Genomic DNA, 10,840 nt, shown 5'->3' on the forward strand with positions numbered 1-10,840 from the left:
CGCGCCTGTGCGTTGCCTTGGCAGCGACGAAGGCTCTTTCCCAGTGTTTCTCTGTGTTTTCTGTGGTTAAAGAGCACAGTGAGGACTGGTGAAGCCCCCCTGGTGAAGCCCCCCTGGTGAAGCCCCCCTGGTGAAGCCCCCCCGGCCCCACTGGTCCCAGTTCAGCTCCTGTTCTCTCTGATTGAATCTTTCCTCCCTGCAGCCGGGGAACAAGGGAGTCTGATTTCAACACAGCCAGTCTAATGGTGTTAATGGGTCTCTCTCTCTCCCTCTCTCTCTCTCTCCCTCTCCCCCTCTCTCTCTCTCCCCCTCTCTCTCTCTCTCCCTCTCCCTCCCTCTCTCCCCCTCTCTCTCTCTCCCCCTCTCTCTCTCTCTCTCCCTCCCTCTCTCTCTCTCACGTTTGTCACTGCCAGTTCCTGTCAGAGTGTATTCTCTGTGTGGGTGTGGACTGTCTGGTTCAGCTCTAAAGGTGTTTTCTTCTCATCTGCCTCGCTCGCTCTTCCTCACTCTTCATCCCCTCTGCCGTCTGATTTGGTGTGAGACTCACCGCCTTAACGCCACCGACCCGACCCACAAACGCACAACTGTCAGAACAGAGACGCAGAACGTGTCGGGATCAGAACGTTGTCTGAAGGTTACAAGCTTTCTGAAACATATCAAGTCACACACACACACACACACACACACATCCATGCGTGCGTGTGTGTGTGTGGGCCAAACTTGGTCCCTGGCCTCAGTGTGTGTCTGCTTCCTGCTCCTGTGTGGGTGATCCATGCACCCTGCAGGCTGATTGCTGTAATTAGGACAATTTTCCTCACATTCTTCATTTGGCGTTCGTTCAACCAGAGACAGGAAACAGCAGCTCGTCGCTCTACGTACACGTAGCTGCTCTGGCTTCATGCAAAGGGTTAAAGTCCCACTCCCTCTCTGATCGTGAGTCCTAAACTTTGACGCTCTCTTGTCTCCTTCTCTCCTCGCTGGAGTCGCTGCTGAATATTTTATAATTACAACTTAATAGAATGAAGGAATCTATGAAGAGATGAATTAGCATCTTATCTCTTTAATAATGCAGGCAGGTGTGGAGCTCCTCGGACGCTCTGATTGGCTCTGCCGTCTCTGTGACTGCTTCCTTTTGTCTCCGCTCCTCCGTCACATGAAGAATGTCAGACCCGACCGCCTCCCCTCGCCCACTCGTCTGTGTCGTGACCCCATCAGCCGTGACCGCCGCCGATTCTCCGCCCGACTCGGCCGCACCTCTGCTGTTACGGCGAGAGGACCGAGGCTTCTGTTTGCTCTGCCTCCCCCCTGCTCTGCCCGCTCTACGCTCGCTCTGGCCGCTGCTTTGTCAGAGCTGCTTCACAGACCGAGCAGGCGGCAGGCGGGGGCTCATATTTCCAGATTTCCGCCCGGCTGGATTAAGTCAATTGCGTTGGCTGATGCCCATCCTGAGCAAACACACTGACCTGCGTCTGAACTCAGGCTCAACCGCCGGCTGTCAGGACGATGACAAGGACTCTGAACGGACACAGACAATCTTACAGGAGTAGAACCTTCAGCTCGTGTGTGTTTGACAGAGGGTAGTTGGATGCATGTACACACGCACACACACACACACACACACAGCGGCGTGCGTGCGTGCGTGCAAAGGGAAAACACAATGGTATAAAATTGCAAAGTGAACGACATTGTTTTGGCACATGGGATCAATCAGTGATCTTCCCTCCTCTGAAACAAACGCAGGTGAGGCAGCAGCGGTGAGGGGACGAGGGTGAATTATTAATCAGTGTGTCACAGCCCTCAGCCCACGATCACACAAAAGACTCATCACAGCCCCTCACACATGTTCCTGCTCTGAAATCCTCCATTCAGACGTGGAATAAGAAAGAAAGGATGAAAAGAAAGAGAAGAAAGGCAATACATACACTCATATTTATATATAGAGATATATAAAAAGCATAATAACGGTTATCGCTACAAAGGGCCATGGTCTGGAGTTTCACAGTCTTTCATGTACAACAGATGTAGTAACAGTAGAGCGCTGACGCTTTGTCTCCACGCTGCTGCGATGACGCCCGCCTCTCTGCGGAGAGAGCCAGAGCCCAGAGTGTGTGTGTGTGTGTGTGAGAGTGTGAGAGAGTGTGTGTTGTGGGTGTATAGGTGGTATATTTTAATGCTCTAATGACCACTTGTATTCCATCTACAGGATTTAATTTAGTCTGAGTTTTGCAGTGGCACAGCCGCAGCACAGCAGGGGGGGGGGCACAGCAGGGGGGCCACAGCAGGGGGGCCGCAGCAGGGGGGCCGCAGCAGGGGGCAGGGCCGCACTGCAGGAAGATCCCGCGTCTCAAACGTGCACGGAAAATATTATGACAAAACCCTGGGACGGCTTCATTGTTTCATCAGCTGTTTGATATTTGCAGTCGATGCTCACTTAGTGCCTTAAGCACACACACACACACACACACACACACACACACACGCACACACTCTGGGTGCAGCGCTCGCCCGCCGCCACCAGCGCAGGAAACAAAGTCCAAACGGTGGAGCTTGGCTGGAGAAAATGGTTCCCATGGCAACTTTACGGGTTCCAAAATCACCCAATACAGATGCAGGATGGATTTGTTGTGATCCCGATCCAGACGGGGACTAAAACTTCACCGGCATGGATCCTGAAAGCTTTCCTCTCTCTGCCTCTTCCTTTATGTATGTGCTTTAAACCGAGGCAGTAAGCGCCTCGTCTCGCTCCTCCTCCTCCCTTTAAACCTCATCTTCATCACATCATCATCCATCCTCTGCACGTCTTGGATGCGTTTCCCTGATTAGACTCTGTCTGAATCTAATGGGGTTAGAATCAGGCTCAGCTCTGGCCGTCTTGGAGGTGAAAGCTGAGCACTTTGGTTAAAAAGGTCAAAATGATGAAGAGGCTGCAGAGGCGACCCGTGACTTCATCCTCACATCATCACAAATAGAAGCACATGGAGGCTGTGTGCAGATTTGTGCGGCTGAGGGATTTGACTCATTATCTGCCGGCTGTGATGTTGTGCTTCTGCCGGGCTCTGATCTTAATCAGGCCCACTTTCTGGCGACAGCGTCTTCCATTACCAATAATAGACGCTTTATTTTTACTCCCGGTTTACACAGCGGCTGAAATGTGAGCAGCAGAGATGAGAGGGGAGAGCCGACACATTCTGGACCCGCTCCAATAACCAGCTGCTGAGTTGATCGATGGGCTTTAGACCCAAACATCAGCATACAGGAATCAATCAGAAAAACTGTATTCCCTTGTTGGACGATGTAAGAATCTCCAGTCAAACCTTAAATATGACGGGTAAATCTGTGGCTGTGGCTGCTGGAGCGGCTGAGCTACCTCGGCTACCTCGGCTACCTCGCCTTCACCTGAGCGTGACCTTGACCGTCCGCTAACACCGATAACGCCGAAGCCTCCGAGCGCCTCCATCGCCCTGCGTCTCCGCTCCATCGAGTGTGTGGGCGAGTGGAGCTCGTAAACTTGTTCGGCTGAAAGATAACACGGATTTGATTTCAAGCGGCGGATGAATTATGTATCAACTGCACTTCAGCGTCAAGCTAGTGGGAGAATATGAAAAAAACACCCTCGCCCAGGCAGGGAGTCAAACTCACAACCCTCAAGATCAACCGTCTGACGCTGTGCTGACGGAGCTGCGAGGGTTCAGACAGGAAGCTTGGTGCTGCGTTCACTGCACCACAGTTTAGGCGTGATTTAGTATCATTAAGCTGCGAGTCCTCTGGTCTAGCTGAGGGACGGGACATGGAGACGCTCCCTAGTGGTGACGGCTGGTATCTCTGGAGCTGGGAGGATTTTCCCCACAGCAGGATGTTGTTTTGATCGCAAATTGCTTGATTTATAGATTCTTATAAAGCTTTAATGAGGATTTCAGCAAATTCCCTCCCAGCTGAAGCTTAAAGGAGCTGCAATACGTCAAATAGTTTCATTTCTCTGAGGAGCTGGTCGATAGTTTTAGCCTCTGTGTTGATTAGGATTAGAATTGGGGGCTGTAAGAGTGTTTTGGAAGGCAGACAGTCACATTTAAAGGTATGGATTAGGCCCAGATTGCACCAAATATCAGCCATCTGTGGTGTTCTGCTATAAAACAAATACCATCTTTTAGAAAACAACGTGGGTCAAACCCCACTGAGTGCTGCGTGCTGTGTTTCTGTACATCTCTGCGGGTGTGTACTGTATCTCTGAGTGTGTGTGTGTGTGTGTGTGTGTGTGTGTGTGTGTGTGTCCGGATCTGTGCATTTCAGTGTGTGAATGCATGTGTGTGTGTGTGTGTGTGTGTGTGTGTGTGTGGGAATGATGCTCTGAGGAGACGAGTGTGTGCAAGCTGCAGGATGAACCACGTGCCGCCTCCTCTTCCTCCTCTGGACCAGCTGTCACCCAGCAGACGCGGCCGGGGACAGAACAATGGCGGTGCGACAGCCTCCATTCTCTGCGCCGCAGCCTGGAGGAAAAAGGGCGACCTTCAGCCGGCGAGCCCATGAAGCCGCTTCTGAATAGCCGCGGAACAAAGCCTGGCGTGTCTGCAGTCCAAAGCCCGATGTCCTCCTCCTCTTCCTCCTCCTCTCTCTGTCTCAAAGCCCCCAGGAGATTCAGGAGGAATCTTCCTCAGGCAGATAAGCAGAAGTTGTAAGTAAAATCCCTTTTTCCCCCCCTTTTCCCATGATGCCTCGGTGCTTTGCTCTCGATCCCTCATATTGCTTCTCAGGTTTGGTTCGTAAAGCCCAAATGGAATAGTGAGCGGTTTCCTCTTCTGTGTTCAGATCCCATCCTAACCCAGTAGATATTAGTTGTGAGACAACACTCAAATATCACAGCAAGTGTACACACACATCAAACCTCCCTGCTTTTTGTAGGCTCTTTGTTGTCATGGTTACAGATGCCACCAACTCGGTTGCCGCACGCACACACGCTCTCTCCAGAGCAAAGGTTTGTTCAGTGATTTGATCGGTCGGCTCTGTGGAACCAGGAGCGCTCAGACCGGCGGCGCTGCTCAGCGATGCTCTGCTTCACCAACAAGCCGGGAAATCCTCACACATACACACTGATTTATCTGAACCTAAGACCACCTGTGGAGTTGTAATCTCAGAGGCGACTTCACACTCGTGTCCTTCCTCCTCTCTTATGCCCTCGTCCTCGCTCACACAGTCACCTCTGTCTTGCTGTTGGTCACAAAGTAGGGCTGTGTGGGCAGGAAGTGTTGGCTGTGGCTGTGGCCTCTGGTGCCGTGGAGCTGGTTCTGCTCCAGCACCGTACACTGGGGCCTCTTGTGCCCGTAGGTCTTCCTCCGCCCCACAGTCTCAGTCCCGTCCCAGCCCTTCATCCCCAGCCCCGTCCCGTGCCCGGCCCCGATGGTGTTGGAGCTGTAGGCCAGCGGGCGGCCCATGGTGGCCGAACCGGCCCCGATGGTAGCCTCTGCGGCCCTGGACATGCCCAGGGACGAGCCGCCTGGCATAGTCCCCGTCAAGTGTGCAAAGGAGGTGGGCCCCAGTCCTGGCCCCTTGCTACTGTGGCTGTGAGCGTGAGGGTGAGCGCTGTGAGCGCTGTGAACGCCGTGGCCCACGTGGCCCACGTGGGCGCTGTGGACCGCGTGGGCGTTGTGGGCGGCGTGGGCGTTGTGGGCAGCGTGGGCGGCGTGGGTAATGTGCCCGTGGACACCTTTGGGTTTCTGCCCGTTGGGCTTGAGTCCCATTCCGACACCCCCGCTCATGTGCCTCTCTGTGGGGAGCGTGGAGACGGAGGAGATGCTGGGCATCTCTGTGATGTAGGTGGCCACCGGCTCCGGGGTCAGAGGACCCAGAGAGGTCATGGGAGTCATGGAGGTCATAGGGGCCAAGGACGTCATGGGTGTCATAGAGGTCATGGGAGGGAGCGTGTTCATCTGGCTCATGGTCTGGTTCATGGGGTTGGAGGTCATGGGGTTGGCGGTCATGGGCGGAGTCATGGAGGAGATGTTTCCCATGGACGTCCTGGAGTTTCCCATCGGCTGCAGAGGAAGTCCACCTTTGATTGGCAGCTCCACCATCAGGCGGCGTTTGTTGTAGACTTCACCGTTATACTTTGCAGCTGAAGAGAGAGGAGGAGAGGAAACGGTTAGTGTGAGGCGAAGGAAACACGAGGACACGAGCACAACTGGAGACGATGTCATCAGTGAAATGTGAATGAACGTGATTCATGCCTCGCTTGGCTCCCGTCTCTGTTTCTGAACTCGCCTCGTCTGTTTTGTTACGTTTGAACAGAAACAATATAAAACTGTTATTTAGAGTGAGTCACCAGGGGAAACTTGTGAAATTCGCCTGTTCATCAGCCGAGGACAAACACGTCGGTACACACGGAGACGCACAGGCAGAGAGTCAGCACACATCTGAAACCGGACTCTTCCTCTTCTTCTTCTTCTTCTTCTTCTTCTCTCTATCTAAAAGGTTAAAGGATGTCTCAGATTCTCATGGCCAAGCAGGAACAGGAACAAATCCATACTCTTCATCCTGTGTGACCAGCCAGTCTGTCACAGGGCCAGAAGCTACTTTCAAGCTACTTTCAAGCTACTTTCAAGCTACAAGCTACTAGTGATTTAAAATAGTTCAGCTGAGAAATGAAAAGCTTTATTTATTCCTCAGTTTATGTTCCATAACAACAACAAAGGTGATTGGAAACAGTGATGCATGCTGGGATGTGTACATGGGAGTATCGGTGTGTGTGTGTGTGTGTGTCATATCAGTGTTAGGCATTGACTCGCTTTGCGCAGCTTCTTGCAAAGCTACTCAGCTACCGGTGAATATAATCAGCTACAGGAAAAGCTACATTGGTTTGTAAAGTAGCTTCATCGTTGTCAAGCTTCTGAAAAAAGTAGTTAAGTTAGTAGCTTGTGCAGACGGCACGACTGGCATCAAGCTCAACGCGATGTGTCTGGAAAAAAAGGAGCTTTGGACGTCTCACAAGAATTTCCACCTTTGTGTGTGTGTGTGTGTGTCTGTGTGTGTGTGTGTGTGTGTGTGTGTGTGCGCTCTGTAGCCTTGGAGCTGTTTGTGTCTAATCCCTCCTGTCTCCTCCTCCCTCTGTCAGTCAGTGTCTCCGGCCTGCAGTCTCTCTTATCAGTGAGGAATGTGACCTTTTTCCCGTCTGACTCACGTTCACAGTGGAGTCATTACTCTTCGCCGCTCGTTGGCTCCGTGTCCTTGAAGATAAAGTTAACACACTGGCTGCGTTTGCTTTGCCGCTGTAGCTATAAATCTAGTTTATCGCTCCATGCACGGGAGAGACGCCGTGAACGGATGGCGTGCTGTTTTTGCGGGCGAGGGGGGGGGGGCGAGCGGCGAGCGGCGAGCGGAGCCTCAGCCGCCTTCGTCTCTGCCGCCCCCACTGGGATGAAACCTGCTCAGGCGACAGGTGAATCAATCCAGCGGCACTGAGCTGAGCGGTGCGAGCATCCAGCGGCGTACGTGAGGGGAAAGGGAAAGGGCCGCTGTCACAGAGCGGCACACAGAGCGGCACAGTGTCAATAACGTAACAGGACCTGCTCTGGCTTTGATCTCTTAAGGACCAATCAGCTGTCAAACGCCAACAGGATGATCATTGTAGCGTTTTGAGTTCTTCATCCTTCTGCTATACTTCCCTATTTGGTGGCAAACTGAAAAAGTAAAGAAGCCTTAAAAAGTCATTTCTCCCTCTCTCTCTCTCTCTCTCTCTCTCTCTCTCTCGCTCTCCCCGCCGCCTGCTCGCTCCTCCTAACTCTTATTTGCATGCAAAGAGGATTATGGGAGATTAATATCACAGCTGAGATGTATGGTTTTAAACTGCGACGCCCGCAGTCAAATCTTTACTTGACTTTAAAAGTGTGTGATGTAACACTCCGGCAGCAGATGGTGTGCGCCGATAACGGAGGGCAGCGGGCTTAGGACCGGACGGTCGACGGTTTGATTCCCTAATTCAGAGGGAAAACAGGGCGGGGGGGAGAGGAACCCACGCCGCCCGGGCTCCAATTACAGGAGACGGACTTTGCAGATGTCTCAGTGCGGGGACGCGGCCGCCTCCTCCGCCTTTACGCCCGTTATTGTGCGGGCGGTACAGTAATTGGTCATTTGTACTTGGAGGAGCTCGTCCTTGTCTGAGCTACAGGTCGGCTGTCAGGAGCTTTATTAGGACGCCTCTCCTGCACCGCCGCTCCCATCCAATAAGGTGACCTTATAGAGACGCACGGGGGGGGGCGGGGGGCCCAGGGGGGCGGGGGGAGGGGGGAGGGGCTATTGATTGACAGAAATACTGCTTATCAGCTGCCGGGGCCGGAGTGTCAGCGGAGGGGCGAGGAGTGACGGAGGCAATTAAAGAGAGAGAGTAAAGAGGAGGGGAGCGTTCGGGATGAAGGAGAAGCCAAAGTTCCATTTGTGTTGTGATAAAGATGAGCAGAGTCACAACACACACACACACACACACAATCACACACACTCATCACAGCTGACTGATATTAGCAGATCGTCAGTGTAACAGGAAGTTCACCCCTAGAGTGTGTTTCACCAAAGCAACCACAAACAAATCCCCACAATGCACTCTGATTGACATTAGGTTAAGGTGTGTGGCTTCTGCTTCAGTCACACAGAGCTGTTCTCTGATTGGCAGGCGAGTCTCAGGTGAAAGCGAGGCGGTGGAGTCTGAGCGACACGCCGCCAGACTGGGAAGTCTCCAATCAGCTCCCGATGTGCTATAATGGAATGCCCAGCCAGAGCGCCCTCATCTTATCGTGTGACAGCAGCCTCACACACACACACACACACGCACACACACACACACACACGCACACACAGTGTTCCGTGCCGTGTGGCGTCTGCATCATCGCCCGGCTGTAATAGCAGCTGGCTTCCTGGCTCCTGCGCCGCTGTATCTCTGGACAGGTTTCCAATCATCTCTTTGAATACCGACCAGCGGAATAGAAATCTGTCAGTCAAGTGTGAGCGGGGGGGGGGGGGGGGGGGGGGGGCGGCGCTTCAATTATAGAAATGGAATCAGATATGAGCGTCTGTAAAGGAGGATGAAGATTAGAGCCCTTGTGATTGTTTGAGGGGCGACACAGAGCCTGATGGGGGGGGGGCGGGGGCGGGGGGGGCTATGAAGGAGACAAAACAGAAGGTGAGGGGAGGGTGGGAGGTGAGCGAGGAGGTGAAGATGTGGAGGGAGCGAGGGGGGAGGAGGAGGGAACGGGATGAAAGGTGATAGGAAATGAGAGGGGAGGGGGGGATAAAGAGGGGAGAGGAGACGAGCAGAGCGATCGAGGGGCGAAGGAGCAAACGGGGGAGATGAAGGCCGGGGTGGAGGAGGGAGGAGAGGAGGATGGAGGGGAGAGGAGGGGAGAGCGTCCATATTCTCCTCCATATTCACGGCTTCACTCCACTCAGACTGAAGCAACCTGAAGCGGGCAGTTGTGCCTCCATTTAACACGCTCTCCTTCTCTCCTTCTCTCCTTCTCTCCTCCTTCCTGCTCCACCTGTTGCACGCCGCGTACGTATCCTCATTCGTCCCTCAGCCCCCCCCCCCCCTGCCTTCCCCTCAGCCCCCCCTCCCCCCTCTCCTCCCCTCTGCCCCTCGCCGAGCTGTTGGTTCTTATGTGTGAAATGGAAAAACTTTGTGCTTTCCTTTCATCTCCCTCTGTCACGACCAGAGAGAGAGAGAGAGGGGGAGAGAGAGAGAGAGAGAGAGAGAGGGAGAGAGAGAGAGAGAGAGAGAGAGACTGCTCTGATCTATCGACGCCTCTGTCAGGGGAGAAATTGGTCTTTCTGCTCCTCCTGTGATGGATTTCTCTTCTTTCTGTTTGATTCTCAATGCAGCTACAAAATGTTTAGACTTGACAAAGACACGTTTGGTCCCAGACTCTGTCCTCATGTTGCCTCCATGCTGCTCTGCTCACACACACACACACACACACACACACACACACACACACACGGGCTGAGGAGATCAATCTGTCACACACATTCAGCTCCTGGAAATGTAGTTGAGTTAGCAACCTCACAACTTGTAGCTTCAGAATCCAGACTGGAACTTTTTTAACCGTTTCAGTACCAATGTCTCAATTTGACCTATATGTCCTATTAGAGAACTCCTCTGCCGTCGCTCTGTGCCGTCGCTCTGTGCCGTATCCATAATTACCCGACAGAAAATAAATCGCGTGACAATCTGCGCTGGCGTCTGTGCATGAGTCAGGCCAGGCTCAGCAGTCAGGCTCAGCTATGCATTCCCCCCCTGCTCCCTGCCTGTGCCTGCCTGACTCAGATCTGTGAATGGCTGCTCTGCGTGCGGGACAAGAGGCCTATATGATTATTTTTTCCAATAAAGGGCCCAGACGCTGACAAATGGCGCGGCGTGTAGCTGTTTATGCAGCTGTCTGCATGTGTTTGGAGAGGAAAGTGTGGAGCCGACGGCCTGCATACTGAGGCACGACGCCCGCACCTGCCTGGCATCAGCAAGCTGACACACACACATCTAATATACACAACTCAATCTGAAGACAAATATACGGGTTATGAAGTAAAGACACACACACACACACACGCACACACACACACACACACACACACACACACACATAATGTCTGCCTGACAGCGAGAACGAAGCAGATTAGCAGGACGTGGAGACGGTAGATTAGTCTCATAAACGACACCTGTCAGCCTGATCCTGCAGGCAGGGCCGCTCCTACACGATAAGGGGCATCAGAGGCAGCTTAGGGCCCCCCAGGATGCTCAGGGGGGGGGGCTTTACTTATTTTGCACGCTTGTATCACGTCTTTGAGCTTGTTGTCCGTCTCGAAAGCT

At 53.1% G+C, this 10,840-nt stretch overlaps 1 protein-coding gene across 1 annotated transcript in view; it reads right to left on the bottom strand.

Annotated features, from left to right (window-relative positions):
- Window positions 1–5,180: 5,180 nt before the first annotated feature.
- Window positions 5,181–10,840, bottom strand: part of shisa9a (shisa family member 9a) — a 30,791-nt gene continuing 25,131 nt past the window's right edge. Inside the window, exons 5-6 of the mRNA XM_076171984.1 lie at window positions 5,685–6,106; window positions 5,181–5,594 (exon numbers count right to left, since the gene is read on the bottom strand). Coding sequence (XP_076028099.1) covers window positions 5,181–5,594; window positions 5,685–6,106 — 836 coding nt within the window. The remainder of the gene's footprint in view (window positions 5,595–5,684; window positions 6,107–10,840) is intronic.

This window comes from Genypterus blacodes, unplaced genomic scaffold (genome assembly GCF_046128005.1).
Source record: "Genypterus blacodes isolate CSIRO-AG114 ecotype Tasmania unplaced genomic scaffold, CSIRO-AGI_Gbla_v1 ptg000277l_1, whole genome shotgun sequence".
Classification (NCBI taxonomy): domain Eukaryota; kingdom Metazoa; phylum Chordata; class Actinopteri; order Ophidiiformes; family Ophidiidae; genus Genypterus; species Genypterus blacodes.